The 23,430-nt window shown below is 35.8% G+C and overlaps 3 protein-coding genes and 1 long non-coding RNA gene across 6 annotated transcripts; 3 read left to right on the top strand and 1 right to left on the bottom strand.

Moving 5' to 3' along the window:
- The first annotated feature begins 2 nt into the window (after window positions 1–2).
- LOC113643503 lies at window positions 3–3,371 on the top strand. Its single transcript, XM_027147785.2, has 4 exons — window positions 3–272; window positions 884–932; window positions 1,378–1,803; window positions 2,495–3,371. Exons 2-4 carry the CDS (start codon window positions 890–892, stop codon window positions 2,638–2,640), a joined length of 615 nt encoding a protein of 204 aa, XP_027003586.1. The 5' UTR covers window positions 3–272; window positions 884–889; the 3' UTR covers window positions 2,641–3,371.
- Window positions 3,372–6,922: 3,551 nt separating this feature from the next.
- On the bottom strand, window positions 6,923–10,964 carry LOC113643695. Its single transcript, XR_003440843.2, has 3 exons — window positions 10,810–10,964; window positions 8,460–8,683; window positions 6,923–7,912 (listed from the first exon to the last, which is right to left on the bottom strand). It is a non-coding gene; the product is annotated as an uncharacterized LOC113643695 (long non-coding RNA).
- Window positions 8,250–18,528, top strand: si:dkey-238d18.4 (TBC1 domain family member 17). Of its 3 annotated transcripts, XR_007144405.1 has the most exons (11): window positions 8,250–8,708; window positions 10,946–11,131; window positions 11,219–11,343; window positions 12,338–12,441; window positions 13,296–13,363; window positions 13,587–13,733; window positions 14,255–14,345; window positions 14,527–14,675; window positions 15,520–15,661; window positions 16,512–16,731; window positions 18,363–18,528. XR_007144405.1 is itself a non-coding variant. In XM_027148080.2 (10 exons), exons 1-10 carry the CDS (start codon window positions 8,426–8,428, stop codon window positions 16,672–16,674), a joined length of 1,458 nt encoding a protein of 485 aa, XP_027003881.2. In that variant the 5' UTR covers window positions 8,250–8,425; the 3' UTR covers window positions 16,675–18,218. The 3 variants fall into 3 exon arrangements, 2 of the variants coding, with proteins under 2 accessions (XP_027003881.2, XP_047676732.1); XM_027148080.2 differs by lacking the exon at window positions 18,363–18,528 and having other exon boundaries at window positions 16,512–18,218; XM_047820776.1 differs by lacking the exon at window positions 18,363–18,528 and having other exon boundaries at window positions 16,415–16,550.
- Window positions 18,395–23,425, top strand: hsc70 (heat shock cognate 70). Its single transcript, XM_027148079.2, has 9 exons — window positions 18,395–18,528; window positions 19,813–20,022; window positions 20,241–20,446; window positions 20,730–20,882; window positions 21,048–21,603; window positions 21,719–21,921; window positions 22,055–22,253; window positions 22,331–22,563; window positions 22,845–23,425. Exons 2-9 carry the CDS (start codon window positions 19,818–19,820, stop codon window positions 23,028–23,030), a joined length of 1,941 nt encoding a protein of 646 aa, XP_027003880.1. The 5' UTR covers window positions 18,395–18,528; window positions 19,813–19,817; the 3' UTR covers window positions 23,031–23,425.
- Window positions 23,426–23,430: the final 5 nt, after the last annotated feature.

A 23,430-nucleotide genomic window follows, 5' to 3' on the forward strand; every position in this document is an offset into this window, starting at 1 on the left:
TTCACATCACATGTAGCTGAACCTGCTCACAAAAAGCAAATAGTGTTTGTGTGATGATGCATGAGACATACATTCCACACATCTCTTCTTCATTACATGTGGCACAACAGTGAGACAGATTTATGACATGCAGCTTGAAGAGGAAATGCTAGCTTACTCTTAGAGAGGAGTGAAAGACCCCATCACGTGTGACATTTGCTCCTTCAAAGCACTGGTTTTATGCAACGGATAAAAGCTGGCAACAAAGAGCATTGTTTTTGGACAGAAAATAGGTAAGTCACAACTTTAAAATAGGCCTATATACTTATAACTTGGATTAAACATGTATCTTAGCAACTTGGTTTTCAAATGTAAATTATGTTAAGCTCATTGTTTAGATGAATGACACTCAAGCAAATTGCACATACTGTATTTGTGTATTCTCTGCAATGTGTTTGAGTGTGATGTCTGCAGTTAGGAGATTGCCCATTCTGCTGTACTTTAGATAATAAACTAGTGCTCAAAGGTGTGACAAAGACAAACAACTGAAACCTATACTATATTTAAACCTTAAGTGAAACTTTTGCTTAAAGTAAAACTTTGTCATTTATATTTTGCTTAGAATCATTTATTACAGCACCTAGGCTACTCTTATTCAGTATTAAATATGGGTAAAAATGTAAAGGCTTTATCAAAGTAAAAGTATGATAAGCTGATGTAATGTTTATTATTTGCATATTGTTTGACAGTTGTTATATTGTGGTTATGACCTCAACATAAATGTGTGATTTTTATTTCTAATGTGTGCCAACCAGCATTTGCATAAAATTATCTCACATGTAGTCATAGAGCAAGATGTAATGCAACATGATGATAAGATGATGTTGACTCTTCTTCCATTTAGGAAGAGATGTTACCTAATGAGTTCCTTTTTGCTCTAATCCATCTTTCAGGTAACATGTTTGACTATATTTGAAGTTTTAAATACAATATTGCTCTATAAGCTTGTAACAGCTGATTTACAAAAACAGCACACAAATTTTACATGAAGGATGAAATGTGTGTGCTGAAATGTGTATTAGTGGATCACAAGAAAAATAAAAATAGGGCAGACGTTAAAAATTCCATATTTTTGTATAATATAATATAATATATTTAAAGATATTAATTATCTGGAAAAATTAAAATGTAAAACATATGAAAAAGATCAAATGTGAGTATAATCATTATGTGGGTAAATAATGATTGATAGCTTACTACAGTATATAAAGCTTAGTTTGCTAAGAGGAAATGCTAACAATAAGCATACCTAAACAGTCAGAAAGTTGAAAATTATTTATTTAATTACTTGAAATATTTTTTTAAATGACAGTTCTTGCACTCTGTGCCCATCTACAGCATTTGTCAGTAGTCACATATATGTGGAACAGCAGCCAGCCGCTGTATATCTCTCTGAAGGGGAAAATGTTACCCTGTCATGTCACATCCGTGCAGATGAAGATGTGAAAATTTCTAAATTCACTGTAGAGTGGTACATGGAAGATGAGGACAGACAACTACACGAGGTCAAAAACCTTTCCCAGCTCAGAGGACGGCTGCAAGAGAACACTAATATAAACCAGCACAGTACAAGCCTTTCACTCTTCATGCTCAAGCTAAATGACAGTAGCAAGTACGTCTGTGATTTCTTCATCCTTATTGATCAGAAAATATTGCAGCATTATACAAACGGCACAATCCTCGTTGTCCAAGAGGAGTTGACTACAGCAATATCCATCCTCAGTACCACAGTTAATACTAATAATAACACTGGTAACAATACTGGTAAGTTATACCTTATTATATATTTTTATTATAATTAGGAGTCAAATACACAAGGTGATGGAATCTTCAGTTTTACATATTCTTATTTTTCTCTCATACATTGACTGTAAACCATAAGCTGTAGACAAAGGGCACTTGGTCAGTGGACAGTACTCCCTTCTGCAAAATATAATAGATAGTTCTCCATCTTCAAAAACCAGCAGCATCTGATCCTTAAGAATACAAACATAAACATTTGTCACTAATATGTACATCACCTGCCAAACAGTTCTAGCCAATTAATGGCAATATATTCTTAATTTACTGAAAAAGCTATACTTTATTCTGAGGTGATGTACAAGGTCAGGGAGTTTCTCAGGATAAGTTACATTTAATTAATATTGTTGTACTGCATCTTTGCACTAAACGGTTTAAAAGAAATAAAGACAAGGCCAATGTCAGCCAATCAACAGGAGTTTTACAGTACTTGATTGCATTGAGTTAAGAACACAAAACTTGATCATTCTGTACATTATATCTATCTATACTTTGTCTATATTTTTGGAAAGATGCAACAACTTGGCATTTTGAACACTACTTGCACTCCATTTAAGCCATCCCTATTTATTACTACATCCTTTATTATTATTATTATTATTATTATTATTATTATTATTATTATTATTATTATTATTATGCTTTCAATTTTCAGATGCTGATACTGAATACGAGACAGATAATATCCTTCACACTTTCCTAATTTTTCTTCCATTATCATTAAAGTTTGTGTCAGCTTTGTTTATATGCTTTTATACTTTGCTTTCCTATACATCCGTTATTGTTTATTGTCCTGGTTAGGTTTACCGAAAACTGTAATGTGACATGTTGCTAAATGTCTTAAAATGTCCCTTATTTTTTTTTTTTTTTTGTGGGATGTGGTAGCCTAGTGTTTAATTTGTTGGGCTACCAATCGGAAGGTTGTAAGTTTGATTCCTATGTCCAACAAGCTGCCACTGCTGGGCCCCTGAGCAAGGCCGTTAACCCTCAATTGCTCAGTTGTATAAAAAAATGAGAGAAAATGTAAGTTTCTCTGGATAAGAGTGGATGCTAAATGCTGAAAATGTAAATGTATTTTTCATGTAACCTAAGTGACTCATAAACACGCACAGATAATTATTACAAAAAGTCCGTTCATGCATGTGATGTTTGTTCAGTGTGTGACTTTTCTAACATGGCCTCAATTGTGTAAAAAAAAAAAAAAAAAAAGGTGTCAAGCATGTGTCAGTACAAGAAGATGGCTATAGGCAGAGGAATTTTTTCTTATTAAAAAAGAATGCATTAGTAGTCAATTTGGATAGGAACTGTTATTTTAACTCCCAGGACATCACGAAGAGCGTGAAGATGCATCAAAATGAAGATGTTTAAGCCATTAGGAAGACATGGCAGATAGAAGATTCTTTACTTAATAAATATTTGAGTCTGTTTTACATTTTTAAATGCTGTGATGTTTTTGTCAGTGTCTCAGAAAAATGCTGATATTGTCTCTATGTGAGGTTATTGATACCAACAATAAACCTTATTGATTTTTATGATTGATTTGATTATTGATTATTGATTTTTAACAATATAATGTGTATCAAACTGTATTTAAAAGAAGAGTATAGAGTAAAAAAAATGAATTTAGACTTTATTTGATTTGATTTGCCAATGATTAGATTTTTTATGCTCACTTTTTTGTTTCTGTATTTTTATTCAGGACTGTGAGTGTAAAATCACTGAGAAAAACACTGAATGGTTAAATTAAGGAAAGAATTGAATGTCAATTATTTAAATCTTCAAGAATTAAAATATACAAGATACATACAGTGGGGCAAAAATTTAATCAGCCACCAATTGTTCAAGTTCTTCCACTTAAAAAGATGAGAGAGGCCTGTAATTTTCATCATAGGTACTGTACACTTCAACTTCAACAGACAAAATGAGGAGAAAAAAATCAGAAAATCACATTGATTTTTAAAGAATTTATTTGAAAATTATGGTGGAAAATAAGTATTTGGTCAATAACAAAAGTTAATCTCAATACTTTGTTATATACCCTTTGTTGGCAATGACAGAGGTCAAATGTTTTCTGTAAGTCTCCAGAAGGTTTTTACACACTGTTGCTGGTAGTGTCTCATTCCTCCATGCAGATCTCCTCTAGAGCAGTGATGTTTTGGGGCTGTCGCTGGGCAACACAGATTTTCAACTCCCTCCAAAGACTTTCCATGGGTTGAGATCTGGAGACTGGCTTGGCCGCTTCAGAACCTTGAAGTGTGTCTTATAAAGCCACTCCTTCATTGCCCGGGCAGTGTGTTTGGGATCATTGGCATGCTGATGTTGATGCAAGCCATGTTTCATCTTCAATGCCCTTGCTGATGGATGGAAGGAGGTTCTTCTTCTTCTTCTTCTTCTTCTTCTTCTTCTTCTTCTTCTTCTTCTTCTTATTATTATTATTATTATTATTATTATTATTATTATTATTATTATTATTATTATGCTTTCAACTTTCAGATGCTGATACTGAGAACAAGACAGAAAATATACTTCACACTTTCCTAGTTTCTTTTCCATTATCAATAAAGTTTTTGTCAGCTATGTTTCAGTTCAATTCAATTCAAGTTTATTTGTATAGTGTTTTTTACAGTACAATCGACATTGCCTCAAAGCAGCTTTACAGAACAAAAACATAGAACAAAAGGTTAATATAAATAATAATATAAAGATTAATAGAATACAAAATTAAAGATTCATATTAGATATATTTAAATGTGTATGTATTTATCTCAGAGAGCGTGAAGGATTGTAACGTGTTAGAAGACTAGTTAGATTATATGGGAGCTAAACCATTAAGAGCCTTGTACGTAAGTATTAGCAGTTTGTAATCAATTCTAAACTTAACATGTAACCAATGTAGAGATGATAAAATTTGGGTTATATGATAATAATTTCTTGTCCTAGTGAGATCTCTGACAGCTGCATTTTTGACTAACTGTAGCCTATTTATTAAAGATGCAAGACAACCACTTAGTAGTGCATTACAATAGTCCAGTCTAGAGGTCATGAAAGCATGAACTAGCTTCTCAGCATCAGATACAGACAGGATGTTTCTCAGTTTGGCAATATTTCTAAGGTGGAAGAAGGTTGTTTTTGTAGTGTGGGCGATATGATTTTCAAAAGACAAGTTGCTGTCTAATATAACACCCAAGTCTTCCACTGTCAAGCTACTAGTAACAGTACATCCCTCCAAATTTAAGTTAATTTTTCAGAGTTTAACAACAGAAAATTACAGCTCATCCAATCTTTTATCTCTCTAATGCACTCAGTTAATTTGGACAATTTAGCTATTTCATCTGGATTTGATGAGATATATAACTGTGTATCGTCAGCATAACAGTGGAAACTAATACCATGTCTTCTAATAATGTTCCCTAATGGAAGCATGTATATCATGAAAAGCAGAGGTCCTAAGACTGATCCTTGAGAGACCCCATAATTAACTGGCAATAAACTGGAGGATTCTAAATTTAATTCTACAAAATGTTATCGATTAGACAGGTAGGATCTAACCGAACTTAAAGCCTGTCCATGAATACCTGTGTAATTTTGTAAGCTATCTAGGAGAATGTTGTGATCTATAGCGTCAAATGCAACACTATGGTCAAGTAGAACTAATAGGGTCTTGTTTGTTTGTTCCTGATGTTTTCAATTTTATCAGCGAAGAATCGCAAGTCCTCAATACTGAACTGTGATGGAATAGTGTGTTCAGATTTCTGGATTTTTGTTAATCTAGCCACTGTGCTAAATAAAAACCTGGGATTGTTCTGGTTATTTTCTATAAGTTTGGTCAGGTGCTCAGCCCTAGCAGTTTTTAGAGCCTGTCTATAGCTGGACAAACTGTCCTCAAACGCAATTCTAAAAACCTCTAATTTATTTTTTCTCCACTTTTGCTAGATTGTTGTGTTAAAGGTACAGTAAGAAGTCCAGACAGATCAGGCAGGTTATTTGTGAATCTCTCTAAATGTTTATATGCTTTTTTACTTTGTTTTCCTATACATCCGTTATTATTTTTTGTCCTGGTTGGTTTACCTAAAACTGTAACATGACATCTTGTTAAACGTCTTAAAATGACTCCTATTTTTCACTTAACCTAAGTGACTCTTATGACTCATAAACACCCACAGATAATTATTACAAAAAGTCAGTTCATGCATATATTATATAATTATGACAATGTGTGATGTTTGTTCAATGTGTGACTTTTCTAACATGGCCTCAATAGGGGGGAAAAAAAGGTGTCAAGCGTGTTTCAGTGCAAGAAGGTGGCTATAGACAGAGGAATTGTTTTCTTATTAAAAAAAGAATGCATTAGTATTAAATTTGAATAGAACTGCAACTGTTATTTTAACTCATGAAGAGCATGAAGATGCGTCATGATAAAGATGTTTAAGCCATTGGAAAGACATGACAGATAGAAGATTCTTTACTTCATAAATATTTGAGTCTGTTTTACATTTTTAAATGCTGTGATGATTTTGACAGTGTCTCAGAAAAATGCTGATATTGTCTCTATGTGAGATTATTGATACTAACAATAAACCGTATTGATTTTTAACAATATAATGTGTATCAAACTGTATTTAAAAGAAGAGTTTAGAGTAAATAAAATGAATTTAGACTTTATTTGATTTGAAATGCCAATTGTTGGATATTTTTATGCTCACTTTTCTGTTTCTGTATTTGTATTCAGGACTGTGAGTGTAAAATCAGTGAATAAAACACTGAATGGTTAAATTAAATATGAATGTGTGTTTTCTTACACATTGAAAGTTCAAAGCAACAGACATTTATCACCCACTTATGAGTCATTGTCTCCATCATCCTTGTTGACCACTTAAATGGAAAATTACTTATTTTTGTTTCAAAACTGGGAGGCATGGTAGCTTAGTGGTTAGCACGTTTGCCTCACACCTCCAGGGTTGGGGGTTCGATTCCCGCCTCCGCCTTGTGTGTGTGGAGTTTGCATGTTCTCCCCGTGCCTCGGTGGTTTCCTGTGAGTGTGAGTGTGTGTGTGAATGAGAGAGTGTGTGTGCCCTGTGATGGTTTGGCGCTCTGTCCAGGGTGTATCCTGCCTTGATGCCCGATGACACCTGAGATAGGCACAGGCTCCCCGTGACCCGAGAAGTTCGGATAAGCGGTAGAAAATGAATGAATGAATGAATGTTTCAAAACTGTTAAGCAGCATCATTCACTAGTAAATTCATCTCTGAATTCATCTCTCTGTACAGACAGCTTACTACAATTCAGTTTGTTTAAAAAATCCATTCCATGTACCATAAATATATCTATCAAAAATAAACTCTAAAAACTACTGTCAAATATTACTTTGTAGTTTGTATTTCTATTACTATTACAAATTATTTGGCAAACAAAGAGATGTATATTGACAGGGGTAATTCTTGTCTGTTAAGTGTTAATCTAAGAGATTCCCAACCTGCCCCCCTCTACCATTGGAATGATGCTGCGTACTGTATATACAGTAGATCATGAAATATAATTACAGAATTTTTTTTATAACAGACAATAAAGATGTATAAAAAAGATGATTCTTAGCTATTTTTTGATAACGGTTTTGCAGGTATGGCAGCACAACTTATGTTTGCAAAATAGCATCTGAACAAACCACAGAAATTCTGGAGCAATATCCTTTAAATTGATGAGAACATAATGGAGAACATTTGAAAAATGGGTCAAGCACACAAGCAAATCAACATCTAAATGGCTAAGGAATAAAAAATCAAGCTGATGGCCACTTGGTGCCCAAGTCAATGTCCAGGCCCCAATCCCATTGAGATGCCGTGGTGGGATCTTAAGAAAGCTGTGCATAAATGAATGCTCTAAGACATCGATGAACTGAAGCGATGAAGAAGAGTTGGCCAAAAAGTCTACAGTGTGGTGCATCAAGCATTATTCCTGTACAGACAGCTTACTACAATTCAGTTTGTTAATCCTGACCTCAGGTTGCCATTTGTGTAGTTTCTTTGCATGGTCTTCCCATATCCGTGTGGATTCCTCTACATTCTCAGGTTTTCTCCTGTCACATACATGCAAGTGCGTGGATCTATTATGCAATAATAATAATAATAATAATAATAATAATAATAATAATAATAATAATACATTAAATTGGTGTTCCTAAGAGTGACCAACTGAGAGTGAATTCTGGCCTCATGTCTAGTGTTAAATTAATAAAATAGTGCACTAGCCTCACATATACATGTCACATATAGGGGGGGGGGGGTAATGGTGTGCACTGGATTGGACTATGATCATATGAGCACCACACCTCAGGCTAAATACAGTACAAATAAAAGATCTCACCAGTAGAGGGGGTGCAATTGTTTTTCTAATGAAACTCTGAGCTTGAAACACTGGGGAGATGGTGTCATGTGACAGGAGGAGTGCAGAGTTTACTTTACTGTGCCAGGGGATCAGCACCGTTATAGCTTTAAATATTATGCTGATTTGATCATGCATGTGACTGAAGACTCTGTATGCCGGTTATTTTAATGAGCTTCCGTTCTGTTAGGACCTGTTCAGACTGCATATGGAGTACACGGGTTCAAACACGGTCAGCTTACCCATTTATGCGTCTCCGCTTGTGGGGGAAATTACCTTCGGCTCCGCGTGGGAAGAAAACACAGACAGAGTAAGTTGCATTTCTCAGACGGGGAACTCACTGCCAACTGACAGCGAGATGCCACACGTGTCACGTGTCGCCCCTGTGACGTCACCCACGTCCGCTTGCCAGCGCGTGAATCTGCCCGGTGTTATGGACGCAGAGGGGAGAGTGGACGAGACCAGACTGCGGATGTACATATTTAAAAATGGTAACATTAGACCAGTGATCATGTGTCCTATTGTTGAATTCTCTTTATTTCCTATTTCCTAAAAACTAGTTATAATCCCAGTCCCAATGCACACTGATCACCTCATCAGGAAGCAATGACCTTATAAAAGCATATATATCATCTAGTAATATTTATTTAGATCTAAATCATTGTATCAGACTCAATCCTAATATTTTTTATCATACATATCTTTTGCCAGGTCAAAATCTCCTTAAGATCCAACAATTAGCACCATCTCAAAAATATGTTTCTTCATCTTATTCTTGCACATTGTGTAAATTTTATTAATACACAAAGTACCTTATTAATTCATGCCTAAATTCCTCTTCCAGCATCTGAAAGTATTAAAAGTGTTCCATTACCTGAGAATATTAGTTTTCATCTCAAGAAAATATTTCACGGTCACATGACAGATGTTTGGCCTTTGATGGATGGTGCATACTCCAGTCAAATGCTAAATTTGTGCCTTCATAAAGGTGTGCTAGTATGACTGCTGTGCCCATACATGAGTATAATCTACAACACGTGTCACTTTAGCATATGCACAAACTTATTGAAGAAATTTGTCAGCATGCTTACCACAGAACCAGTTATTAACAGATTGGTTTGCACCCACCACGCACGCTGTCCTCCGTATTGCGAACTCACATTAGAAATACTGGAAATCTTGTTTTAACATTACTATGAAAATGATAGAGGGGTGAATGTGCTGTGTTAATCATGGCATACACTACCTCATATAATTTAGGGCAAATCCAGTCATTTAAACATTACTGCAATGAATATTGCCCAGAATAATTGAGAAGAGAAATGAGAGAAATGAAGAGTCATAATTATACAACTGACAACACTCAACATAGACTTTGTGCAGTATGTTTATCTTTAAACTGCTAAAAGAGCTCACAGTGCACTTTATGAAGGAACCCTTGTCTTGTTTTAAATCTGCTCATTACACTGTAGTGGCATTTTCCTAAAAAAAAACAAAAAACAAATAAATCTGTGAAATGCTGACTCAAATCAAAGTCTCTATAAAGGCTAAAATTATCAATGAGATGTTTATTCATAAAAAATCTCCATGCTGCATGTGCACTTGAACATTTCAACCCAGTATTAACAGCATTTTTTATATTTTAGTTTGTGTTCTATTTTGTGTTTCTATTTTCCATTAATTAAGGAGCAGTTTGTACTCTTTAGATCCCTTACGCAATACGTGAGGTCAGTTGTAGTGGTAATGAAAACCTTCACAAATCTTTGTGCTTACCTACAATATTAAAAACTTCCTCTAGTGAAACTATGTATGCCTCATGAGCTGTGTTCTTGGGAGCTTTAGCTGTAGCTGGTTCTGATTTGGTCCATAAAACAGAAGTCACAAAAAATCTAGTAAAATCTGCATAGCAAAAGAAAAACCTCAGCACAAGCATTGTGTCCGCCCATGTCATTACTCACTCACTCATTTTCTACCGCTTATCCGAACTACCTCGGGTCACGGGGAGCCTGTGCCTATCCCAGGCGTCATCGGGCATCAAGGCAGGATACACCCTGGACGGAGTGCCAACCCATCGCAGGGAACACACACACACACTCTCATTCACTCACACAATCACACAATTTTTCCAGAGATGCCAATCAACCTACCATGCATGTCTTTGGACCAGGGGAGGAAACCGGAGTACCCGGAGGAAACCCCCCAAGGGAACAGGGAGAACATGCAAACTCCGCACACACAAGGCGGAGGCGGGAATCGAACCCCTCACACCCTGGAGGTGTGAGGCGAACGTGCTACCCACTAAGCCACCGTGCCATCATGTCATTACTGTTGTCAGCAATTTAGAGTAATTATCACACTGAACCAGTTAGTCTATTCCATCCATTCACATCCACCTTGGTCATCACTAGTTGCTGACTCCGAGAACTCCCTAGACGTAACTCGGGGTCGTAACAAGTACGATGTTGGAACGTAATATTTTTAGACTTTATGATAAGAAACGTTTATAAACACTTTTAAAAATGACAAATGATCTTATTTACAGATGCATTTATTATTTATTTACCTTTTTTCACCTATAGTCAAATTTCTTACCTTAGTAAGTTCAGTATTTTACGTTGTAATTAAGAATTCCCTGTAACACTGGTAAAGCCAAAAGCTCTAAATCTAAGAGCAAACTGGCACAGGAATTGCACTAGAGGCGTATAAAAACTGCTCAGTGTGTGTTTAGGTGGCGTTTCCCCGGAAGAGCGAGGCCTGGTGTGGCGTTTCTTGTTTGGAATGTATCCTTGTAGCTCTACAACTCTGGAGCGCACCCTACTGCTGGAAGAGATGTCAGTACGTTACCATGTTATGAAGAAGAAGTGGCAACATCTGCTTCCTGGGGCTGTTCGTCTGTGCCTTAATGGCACTGATGGTAAACCTTGTTCTAATCAATATGCCATATTGCAATTATTGTTGTAACCATTTTCTCTGGGTTTTTTCTTTCTCCTCTTTTTCTCAGCTGAGCTGGTGGCAGCAGTTCAGTATTTTGAGAAGAGACAAGAGAGAGAAAGAGAAACACAGCAGTACCAGTACAAGTCAAAAGAGGTCAAAGAAAGGATTTCCTTCCTAGAGCTTCAGGCACAGGTACAACTAATGTCTGCTGCAAGTTAAAGCCTCCATATACAGTATATATTTTTATGTTAACGAAACAGAAGGTAAAGGCTTAAACAGAAAGCTTACATATATATCTTTTGTGATAAAAAAAATATGTATTTTTTGTGACATCTGTGTTACAAAGCAGTCACTGAAGATTCTTCCACGATTTACAAACAGAAATCTTTACACAATTACAAAAAATGCACATTATTTTTAAATGTGTTTATACAAAGTAAGCTTTGTAGCATGATCACTATATAAAGAATTGGATAGAGCTGTGAAATAAGATCAGATATATGATTGACTTGATCTCCTTGGCCCTTTAAATGTGACAATGCAATTTAAATTACTTACAAATATAAAGTTTTACTCAATTTATACCACTCTGCGTTATGACTGCTTTATGTTTGTCTTTCATAGCATCTTTAATAAACACATTTTTTAGAGTTTTGGGGGAAAAGGCTAAAATATGAAAACCACCGTAAATAACCCTGAGGCTTAACCACAACTGTTGGTTCTTTTATTAACACATTTGTTTATAACACATTTTCCACAGTGTGTGAAAGAAGAACTGATACATCCTGCACATGTGTCAGTATTGCTGAAACTGTAAACTGTTTGATACAGCAGGTCAAATCAGCAGAAAAACTGTTTGTGGAGAATTGCTCTGTGATGCTTTTTAACTTAATTGCATACTTTTTCTATGTCGGTAACCTAAAACCAATTTAAAAAATGCATTAAACTCAATTATATATTAATGATAAATCTTAAAGCATGCTGCACAATTTAGATTTGCTAATTTGGCCTTGTGAAAAGAACTTTAATGGTTGCGACTGGAACTGCGACATTCAGTTCATTTCTCTAGTAATGTCCTGTTTGTATCATTCTTACTTTTTCCAATTTAGTACCACACATGAGAGTTTAAAACATGATAAGACTTTTTTTTTTTACTTTTACTCTATTTTCATATTTTTATTTTTAGGTCCTGTTTGAACGGGTGACTTTTGACCTGGAAGAACTTCAAGAGGCCATACGTATCATTGACAAAGATGTTCCGAGAACTGATAGAGTTCTGGCCTACTACACGTATGCTATGTCAATAATTCTTTTTTCTTTTAAAGACTATGTTGTGCCTTGAATATCTTGTTGTAAATTAATTGATATAATGACAGATATATGTTCTGCATGAGTTCACAGGTGACTCTCTCACTGAAGAAGGCACAAAGCCTCTGCTATCAGCAAATGTATTAGAGCATTTGCACTTTGTTCTGAAATACAAAATAAGAGTTTCCATATTGAGATAAAAGTCTATAATGACCAGAGATAAAAACAAACTTTCTCTATTTTGTGAACATTGGAGAAATAAAAAAGGTTACCAGCTTCGCATGTAGGCAAGAATGTTTTCCCAACCATATCAATGACACAACATACTGCCATGAAAGAGTTTGTAAAGAATTTTTTCAAAACCACTAATTATATACAGAAACATTAATTATATACAGATATTTATGTAGGAAATATTATTTTATAATAGATAACTCTGTTAACCAGTTGAACCATAATATTGTATGTTTACATTTTGCCAAGTAATATGATGACATCTAGTGGTAAAATCTTGACATTACACCTGACAAAAGCCAGTGAAAAGGCAATGGAGAAAAAAACTGCACAAAGGAGAATAATTAAATAAAAAGATGTTCAGTTATATACACTATGTCTTTGGGCTGCTTGGGTTGCTTGTCATCTTTAAGGATGAATTTTAATTTAGACAGAATATATCTGTATTCCTGTATTTGTTTCATATATATATATATAATGCCAAATATATGAGCCTCGACAGAGAATTTCTAATAAATTAAAGAATGGACTGTCTATACACATATGTTTATGTAAATTAATACTATGAATTATTGTCTTAGTTATGTGGTTTTTTTTCATAGGGATGAAGGCCTGGGTAATATCCTGGTGCTGAGAGATATTCTGATCACATATGCTGCTTTCCACCCAGGCAAGAACAAACATCTCAAACACTGACCCTACTTTTATTTAGTCAGGAATAATGTGCAGATTTCTGACCTCAATTTCATTTTGATTGTTTGGTTTTTGTTGAAATGTTCTCTCTCTCTCTCTCTCTCTCTCTCTCTCTCTCTCTCTCTCTCTCTCTCTCTCTCTCTCTCTCTCTCTCTCTCTCTCTCTCTCTCTCTCTCTCTCTCTCTCTCTCTCTCTTTCAGCGGTCAGTTATGCCCAGGGTATGAATGATCTGTGCAGTCGGTTTCTGGAGGTCCTAGACTCAGAGGTGGACACATACTGGAGCTTTTGCTGTTACATGGAAAAATTTTCACGAGACTTTTGTGCTGACGGCCTGTATCGTAAAATTGGTGGGTTTTGTTTAGAGGATCTTCATTTTTATAGCGTAATACGATTTTTTTTGTATATATATATATATATATATATATATATATATATATATATATATATATATATATATATATATATATATATATACAGTATACATACTATATACTATAATATAACTGATTGGTCAGAAAATGGTGATTACTTTTCAGGAGTAGTTTTAATATATAAATAAAACACTGGCTTTAAATGTGGAGTGACAACATAAAGTGATGTATTAAAATGTGTAATTATTTATATGTTGAAGTTTTCTGTACAGAGACATGTATTAGCATTTTTGGCAAGTTTTCTCTTTTAACAGTGGATAAAGATTTGCTGTTGTGTAAGACCAATAAAACACATTGTGAGTTTCTATATAATAAAATAAATATAAGAAAATAATCAACTTTAGGGTGGTAAAACTAACTCTGATTCCTGTTTGGCTACATCACACCACCCCACAATAATAAAACTCTTACCTGAGAACCTGCATAATATATTTCAGAATTAGAGGCAGCTCTGCTAAAGGAGTTGGACCCTCATCTTCATGCTCATCTTGTAACTAACAATACAGACAGACTGACATTCTGTCACAGGTGCAGTATAATATATTGGCTTTTCTCCCTCTTCTGTCTCATTTTTGTTTTATTCTGTCTTACTAGCACTTCCTTCACAAGCATGTGTAGTGACACTTTATTATCTGTACCTGGATCACTCTCTGTTTATCTCCTTTTTCTTAAAAGTGCTGCCCATCTCTGTGGTTGTGTTGTTTTATAGGTGGCTGCTGCTGGGTTTCCAGCGCGAGTTTGAACATGGTGATGCTCTCCGGTTGTTTGAGATTCTCAGTTGTGATCATCTGGAGCTCATTTCCCAGCAGGTGGATCGGGCACTCTATCAGGAGAGACTGGCGTACAAACATAGCCTTCGTAAGAGTTTTCAAGCGCTTGGTAGAAGTTTTTCCTTTTGATAGTTTTGATTTAGGAATTTTTGTTGTTTCATCATACGTAATAAATAAAATTTTGTGTGAAATATGGGTTGTTTATATATAGTTATGTTAATTTTAAGTGTGTGCATTATAATATTATTTGCTATAACTGATTTGTAAGGTGTATCTATTATATAGATGTACACTGTAGGTATAGCTCATCTCTTGAACTTGTCAGTCCATCCACATCCATCAGCAGGCAGGGACCTCAATAATAAACAACAGACAGAATATTCTTATATAATATAATCTTATATAATATAATCTGTTGGCTCATTAGTGGCTCATTAGTCATTAGCATTTTTATATAAAATATTGCAATGGTTGTGTGTATGTCTGCGCACAGGGGGGTTTATCACAGCAGTTTAACTTGACTTTCAAAAAACCTACACTAATGCAGGGTAGAGGATAATTAAATAAATTATACACACAGAAGTGGACCTCTTATTTCTTCCTATATGCCTACAATGTAAGTGACAAGGTACCTGTGTCTACTAAGGTACTCATTATGCATAATATTAGTGGCCATCATATAATACTTGCAGTAAGAATATTAAACTACAAAGTGTACAAAGCAATGAAAATATGTTGAGGTTAGAAAATAATAATGCATACCATTAAAATAATCTAGTGATTTATTTCACATAGAATTTTCCTTATTCTACTTGTTCAGGCTAAGAACCTATAATTTTAATGACCATTAATTTTTTTTATTTTTTCTTATTAAACATGAAAGTATAAACTTAGCTTGTTAAATCCTGCATAATGCTGTATAATCCTTGCAGATGATGAACCGGTAACAGAACCTCCATCTGTTAACAGAGAGTTCACATTTGAACTCTTCATCTGTGCCACCATTCTGCTGGAGAACAGAGATTCACTGCTCAGCTGCAGAAATGAGGTCCAGCTATTGCAATTCACAAACAGGTGCTTATTCTCTTCTTTGTGACGTGACATCTGACAAATAAACCTTAAATCTTGAGTTATTTTAAAATGAGGTAGGTAAATCATTGTAAAAAGCTACTCCATATAATTCATGTTTGCTAATGTACCATCCATTCAAAGCAAGCAGTCTGACGTGACAAACTCATCCGTGTCGTTTTATTCCTTTTTAATTCCTGTTTACTTTGAATTTACAAGCAGGAACAAACTGTAACACACAGTATGGAACAATGATGAAAAATTATTGTTCAGTCACTTGCTGCACAACTGGACAGTTATGATGACTTGATCACCTCAACAGGAAGCAATGTCCTAATAAAGCTTATATAACAATAGTATAAGCATTCTTAATATTTATAAAAATGCAATAAATAATCATTTAACACAAACCAGTTTTCTTACATTTACACTTGTATAATGACTCTAACACATTTCAGCTATTTTAGTACTATATACTTTATGTACTCATAACTGAGTACATTACTGACCTTAATGACCTCTTGGGTACATGTAAATGAGGTCTGCAATTGCTCGTTTTTGGACTGATGGATTGCTTTTACTAATTGCACTACTTTATTGATTTTATTAGTAATAGCAAACAGTTTTTAATAATAACAATAATAAAAAATAATGACCATGGTGTTTGGCATATTTTAATTATTATACTTTTAACATATAGGGCTTACATTTCAGTCCTTATCTCTGTGTTGTTTTGTGTAACTCTGTGTTTCTATGTAGCACCAGGGTCGTGAAGGAAGGTTTTTCATTTCACTATGTACTGCATCAGCTACATGTGACTGAAATGACAATAAAAGCTTCTTGACCTTACTTCCAGCCTGCAGGGGACTCTGGATTTGAACAGCAGTCTGAAGAAAGCTGAGGAGCTTTTCTACAACTATTGTAAGCGTTCAGCCAAGGATTGCCTCAGTGATCGCTACCAAAAACACAAGAGCAAAGAGGAGCCTTTCCTGTATCTGCTGCGCAACCTGTTCTCCTGAGCTAAAGACAGACTTTCTCGATATTTCTGGATGAGTCTAAATTCAGATGACTGATAAGTAAAGTTTTTATCATATTCTGGGCCATTCTGAGGAAAGAAGTTTGTTGTACTGCACAAAAATGTTCACATGGCTTAGACTAATTAGAATAAGAACTGATTTGAATAATGCTGCTTAAATAACTGACTGGTTTATGGAGATGATTGATGATCATTCACGTTTTCTGTAGCATAAGGAATATTTAAATGAACAGCACTTTTTCTTGTTGAAAATGTGTATGCATTAGTCCAATAAAGTGACCCGTAATCCCTGTCCTGGTTAGTCCCCAGAATGAAATGAACACATACAGTTAATTTAACACTGGAATTTAACTGTGACTAGCAGAGCATTCAGCATGTTCTAACACATTGCACATTAGGGTACACAAAACAAAAAAGACACTTTTATGGTCCAAACACTAATAATATTCAATTGATTAATGAAAAATCTTTTTTTAAAAATAAGGTCATGTTGAGTGTTACTCTTGCAAAGGCATTTTGTTTTCTTTATTATCGTATACTGCGTATAACAGTAATTTTAAAAACTGTTGTCTGTATTACTATAAAAAAAAAGTCAAATGAGATATGATCATGTCCATATATGCTGCTGATTAATAGAACAGCCATTGCTAAATATAAAATGTATTCTTTTTGTTTTATGATTGTTTTGAAAAATATATGCTATACAGATTCGATGTGAAGGTTTATGTCAGACCCCTCTGGCTATTTTAGAGTTTGGTACTGAAAATATCAGCTTCTTGACTTCTAAGTTAAATTAGATCAGTATCCAATAATAGAAACATTTGTACATTGAGCTGATGTTGTACTCATGTGTAAGTTGACCACTGCACTGCTACTTCTAGAAAAGCCTCTGTGACGAATCACAGTCAATAGTTAGCAATGCTCAAGTGTCAGTGTGTCAGAAATGGACACCCACTGGGACTTTGTCTTATTTTGGAAGGTGTGTCCTGCTAACGTGAACTACAGCTCAACTTGACATCAAGGAAATTGGAAAATTCTCAAATGTTTGGGAAGGACCTTTTTTTAAATAATATCCTAAACATACATTATTGTACACAAAGGGTTTTTGCGTGACTGTGCTGTTGGTGTTGTGAGGGAATGGGGAACCATTTGTGTTTTATTTTAAGATTTTTATTTTAAGAAGCTGTTGTTTTCAAGTAACCGTGTGAGTCATGTGAATCATTGAACAGAGTCCTTTTAGTGTAAGCTGCTCTGCTTTTCTGTCCTGGAATTAAAAAACTGTGTAATGTAATATTTATTTTATATCTTTTTTCCTCTGAAATTCAAATAATTTGAAGTATTAGAGTTTCAGTGGTTCAGAGCTTATCAATTCTGAGCAGGATTTTATCTAGCCTCGTGCAGCTGAGCAAGTCATGTACAGTATACTAAATGATAATGTTTAAAAGAAGATTTTAATATGTCATAACAACTGCATATGTACACGTTATTAAAAAATATTTTTAAAAAATAATTAAAAATATAACAAGAGATAGCTGGTCAAAAACATTTAGTGCATTATTCTTTCATAGCAGTGAGTTGTGCAGTGTGAATGTGTTGACCTGAGGTATACACACATGAGCAATGCAGTCTGGAACTTTCTCTGTGTGTGTGGGGGGGGGGGGGGGGTGTCAGGTGACGCTAGAATCTCTCTGGCTGCTGTGGCTATATACACAGAAGCGTCTGGATCCTCTGTCTCTGATTCCAGCGGGACAAGAGTGTGTACAGGCCAGCAGTGTTCAATCAGGTCTAAAGCCACCCTACATACTCCATACAGTTATCTCTGAAGCTTCCAGGAAAGGTAAAAGTTTTTCTCGGAAGTGTAGCAAACAGCCAGCAAACGTGGCTTTGCTTTATGTTTTAGTCTGCTATGTCCTTTTATTTTTAGTTTGATACTGCTATTGATTTTTGGCTGTTGGCTTCTGCTTTGCCACCTGCAGATTTTCAGCGTTCTTTATACCTTACCATTTTATGCTTGTACTGTGTTTAATAAAAATTAGGCATAAAATAAACAATACTCACAGTATTAACGTATTTGATTCATGTAGTTCATTGTTTACCGGTGTAAATGAATAACATGGATTATATGTCACTGTCAAACCAATATGATTATTTTATATTAATTACCATAATCTCTCTCTCTCTCTCTCTCTCTCTCTCTCTCTCTCTCTCTCTCTCTCTCTCTCTCTCTCTCTCTCTCTCTCTCTCTCTCTCTCTCTCTCTCTCTCTCTCTGAGAAATGAGTAATTATCAGTAGAACCAGGATAATTCTAATACCGGATTAGACCGGTGTGAAATTGACTTACTATGGCAGTTATATATTACATTTAAATTCATGTAGTTTCCTACATGAAGTTCATAGGTTATAATGGTTAATACTGTAAATTGGCTAATAACAGTCCAATACAATCTTATCCAATCTTGCAATTATCTTCCCCCTACTCCTTTTTAAACATTTACATTAAGTATATTTAATTGTATTAGTGTTTTTAATGTGCTGAAAAAGCATAAAGCTGTTGATCATGTATACATTTATTACAGCATTGCAGTCTTCAGAGACTGGAATCAAGTTGAAGGAAGAGAATAATATATTAGTTTTCTGCAGTGCTCAGTTATTGCTTTAGGCTGCCTTGGGAAAATAACCTGCTGCTGAATTTTTATCAGATAAATTTCTTTCCCTAAAAATATCCAAAGACTGTTCTAGGTCTATCTTATGTTTACAGTACAGCAAAAGGTCAGCATATGGTTTCTGTATATTGAGACCTGAAAGCTTTCTAAGATCATAAACAGTAGTTCATTAAATAGGCAACTTCGGTGGGCATAGCAGCATATATGGACATAATGGATTCACACATTCATATTGTTATTCCTACTACAGAGTCAAATACTATTAAGCAGTCAAATACTATTAAGCTCACTAGCACTTTCTAAATCTGTTGACATCTTTAGGCAGTCTGCCCATTTTGTGTCCTATTTTTAGACTACAGCTGGACCTGAGTTCTGGACCTGACCTCTCTCTCTCTCTCTCTCTCTCTCTCTCTCTCTCTCTCTCTCTCTCTCTCTCTCTCTCTCTCTCTCTATTCCAGAAATAATGTCTAAAGGTCCAGCAGTAGGCATTGACTTGGGTACCACCTACTCATGCGTTGGCATTTTTCAGCATGGTAAGGTGGAGATCATAGCCAATGATCAAGGAAACAGAACTACGCCCAGTTATGTTGCCTTTACAGACACAGAGAGACTGATTGGAGATGCTGCCAAGAACCAAGTGGCCATGAACCCTAACAACACTGTGTTTGGTAAGACTGTGTACACTGCAGTGAACCATCATGGGAACGATAATATATAACCAGGAAAACAAGATAATGTACAGTGTGTACCTGGCAAAATAAAAAATGCTCAAATTAATATTTTGAATATTTTGATTACCATCTCAAATGTTTAAAAGCTGTAAACCTATTCACTGCAATAGATCTAATTGTACCACATTATATATCATCACATTGTTTCTGCCAAGATGCCAAGCGTTTGATTGGTCGGCGATTTGACGACCATGTGGTGCAGTTAGATATGAAGCACTGGCCTTTTAAGGTGGTGAGTGATGGAGGCAAACCCAAGATGGAGGTGGAGTACAAGGGAGAGATAAAGACCTTTTTTCCTGAAGAGGTGTCCTCTATGGTCCTCACTAAGATGAAGGAGATTTCTGAGGCTTATCTGGGCAAAGTAAGATGAATCACAGATGCTGTTTATTTCATTTTTCTTTAATATTTACATATTAAAATCACCAAAATTAAAGTAAGAAAAAGGAAAAATGGGTGCAATGATAATATAGTAATAGAATGCAGTGTGAGGGACCACAAAATATTACACAGTACAATATGTGGACAGAACTGAGAACCATTATACTGAACTTTTGCAGATGTCACAATAATGCCCACAGAACAGTCTCAGTGAATATAAGTCTATCCACATTCATTCATTACTTCTCATTTTCTTGATTCTTTAGACTGTAACAAATGCTGTTATCACAGTGCCTGCCTACTTCAATGACTCCCAAAGGCAAGCCACAAAAGATGCTGGCACCATTGCTGGCCTGAATGTCCTTCGCATCATCAATGAGCCAACAGCAGCAGCCATTGCCTATGGGCTGGACAAAAAGGTATACTGATATTTTAACTGTCCAGGGGAAGAATGTGAATAATAGCATTGTGTTTAAAAGACCATTTCCACTGCTAAAAGTGTTAAAGAATTTATGTTCTGAATGAATTAATCTGAACATTGATTATCACGTGTGCGAAGAATAAATTGTTGTCCATTCCCCAAGGTTGGTTCTGAGCGTAATGTCCTTATTTTTGACCTGGGTGGTGGCACCTTTGATGTGTCCATTCTGACCATTGAGGATGGCATCTTTGAGGTCAAGGCGACAGCCGGTGACACTCATCTTGGGGGTGAAGATTTTGACAACCGCATGGTCAACCACTTCATCACTGAATTTAAACGTAAATTCAAAAAGGACATAACAGGAAATAAACGTGCAGTGCGTCGTTTGAGGACAGCTTGTGAACGTGCCAAGCGCACACTGTCCTCCAGCACACAGGCCAGCATTGAGATCGATTCACTTTATGAGGGTGCCGACTTCTACACCTCCATAACAAGGGCACGCTTTGAGGAGCTCAATGCCGACCTGTTCCGTGGTACTCTAGAACCTGTTGAGAAGGCCTTGCATGATGCCAAGATGGACAAGGCCCAGATTCATGACATTGTCCTTGTTGGAGGGTCCACTCGCATTCCCAAGATTCAGAAACTTCTTCAAGACTTTTTCAACGGTCGTGATCTCAATAAGAGCATTAACCCTGATGAAGCAGTGGCCTATGGTGCAGGTACAGTATTTGAATCTCATTCTCAAGTTGTCTAAGTAGTATTTATTCATTGTTGAAATCAATCTCAAATTTTCTCAATTTTTTTTTCCACATTCATTCCTTCCTTCCCATACAGCTGTCCAGGCAGCAATCTTGTCCGGTGATAAGTCAGAAAATGTCCAAGATCTTCTTCTGCTGGATGTAACACCTTTGTCCCTGGGGATTGAGACTGCTGGAGGTGTCATGACTGTGCTCATTAAAAGGAATACAACCATCCCTACCAAACAAACCCAGACATTTACAACCTACTCAGACAACCAGCCTGGTGTGCTAATCCAGGTAAACCCTTCTTGTTGCAGATGGTACCCTAACTATAAGTCAGTCAAAACAGCATTACTTATCTGATATCTGATTTTAGCTGGTCACCCTTTATTGTGTATTCTACTATAATAAAGTTTACTTTGTTGGGCAGGTATTTGAAGGAGAACGAGCCATGACAAAGGACAACAACATTCTAGGCAAATTTGAGTTGACAGGAATTCCCCCTGCCCCCCGAGGTGTGCCACAGATTGAAGTGACCTTTGACATTGATGCCAATGGCATTCTCAATGTGTCTGCAGTGGACAAGAGCACTGGCAAGGAGAACAAGATAACTATCACTAATGACAAAGGTATCAATGTGAGCATCAGAAATACAGCTAGACTTTGCTTTTTTTTCTGCCACTCTAATGACCTCTGGTTCTTTCAGGCCGTCTATCCAAGGAGGACATTGAGCGAATGGTGCAGGAGGCTGAAAGATACCGTGCAGAGGATGATGCTCAGAAAGATAAGGTCACAGCTAAGAACACTCTTGAGTCTCTGGCCTTTAATATGAAGACCACAGTGGAGGATGAAAAGCTCAAAGATAAGATCAGTCCTGAAGACAAAAAGACAATTTTGGATAAGTGCAATGAGATTATTGCTTGGCTGGATAGGAACCAGGTAAATAAACCAGACCAAAATTCATTTTACAAATTCTGATGTCTGTGAATTTTAATAAGGTATAGGTGTCTTTTGATTTGCAAAAAAAAAAAAAGATACTGTTTTGAGAATTTATTTTATTTTTATTTTTTTTTTTTTTAATATTTCCTTAGAACCAGCCTCAAAAAACTTTTATAATTGAAATGCCATTAGTGGTTCAATAAATTAAAGAGATTTACTTAACACAGAACTTAAATATTTTATTTGTTTTCTCTCTTTTTGTCTGTGATGTTCTGCCAAAGACTGCAGAAAAGGAAGAGTACGAGCACCAGCAGAAAGATCTGGAGAAAGTGTGCAATCCCATAATCACCAAGCTTTACCAAGGGACTGGGGGAATGCCTGGTGGGATGCCTGGTGGCCCTGGTGGGTTCCCTGGAGGTGCAAGTGGTGGTTCTTCCTCCGGCCCCACCATTGAGGAGGTTGACTAAACCTAAAACTACACCAGGATAAGAGAGAAATCCATGCATCAGCCTCGTACAAATAGGAATTCTTTTCTCCAACAAGTTTCACATTACACCAGTTTCACACAACACTCTTTTTAGAAGTTATTAGACCAATATATGTGTTTGGTAAGGCAACTGAGACCAACAACCTGTGACCAAATCTGGTATTCCTGTGAAGATATGAAGCTTAACATGATTTTTTTGTCAATAAACTTAAGTGCGTCTTCTAATAATAGGTCACGATATATTTTTTAGTTTGGGTGAGATTGTCATTACTTACATGTTTATAACAATACTTCAATACCGATTAACTATACTTCTTTCTCAGCTCTCAACAGTTCTTTGGTTGCACTTCAATAAAATACAATGGATTCTCTTCATCATT

This window comes from Tachysurus fulvidraco, chromosome 11, assembly GCF_022655615.1.
Source record: "Tachysurus fulvidraco isolate hzauxx_2018 chromosome 11, HZAU_PFXX_2.0, whole genome shotgun sequence".
Lineage (NCBI taxonomy): Eukaryota > Metazoa > Chordata > Actinopteri > Siluriformes > Bagridae > Tachysurus > Tachysurus fulvidraco.

Bases quoted from the DNA above. Each gene is read 5' to 3' on its own strand.
- LOC113643503 (XM_027147785.2), top strand. From the start codon at position 890: ATGTTACCTAATGAGTTCCTTTTTGCTCTAATCCATCTTTCAG. The intron at 933-1,377 runs GTAACATGTTTG...GCCCATCTACAG, and splicing joins TGCTCTAATCCATCTTTCAG to CATTTGTCAGTAGTCACATA. The intron at 1,804-2,494 runs GTAAGTTATACC...TTCAATTTTCAG, and splicing joins TAACACTGGTAACAATACTG to ATGCTGATACTGAATACGAG.
- si:dkey-238d18.4 (XM_027148080.2), top strand. From the start codon at position 8,426: ATGGAGTACACGGGTTCAAACACGGTCAGCTTACCCATTTATGCGTCT. The intron at 8,709-10,945 runs GTAACATTAGAC...GTGTGTGTTTAG, and splicing joins GATGTACATATTTAAAAATG to GTGGCGTTTCCCCGGAAGAG. The intron at 11,132-11,218 runs GTAAACCTTGTT...TCTTTTTCTCAG, and splicing joins GTGCCTTAATGGCACTGATG to CTGAGCTGGTGGCAGCAGTT.
- hsc70 (XM_027148079.2), top strand. From the start codon at position 19,818: ATGTCTAAAGGTCCAGCAGTAGGCATTGACTTGGGTACCACCTACTCA. The intron at 20,447-20,729 runs GTAAGATGAATC...TTGATTCTTTAG, and splicing joins CTGAGGCTTATCTGGGCAAA to ACTGTAACAAATGCTGTTAT. The intron at 21,922-22,054 runs GTAAACCCTTCT...TTTGTTGGGCAG, and splicing joins AGCCTGGTGTGCTAATCCAG to GTATTTGAAGGAGAACGAGC.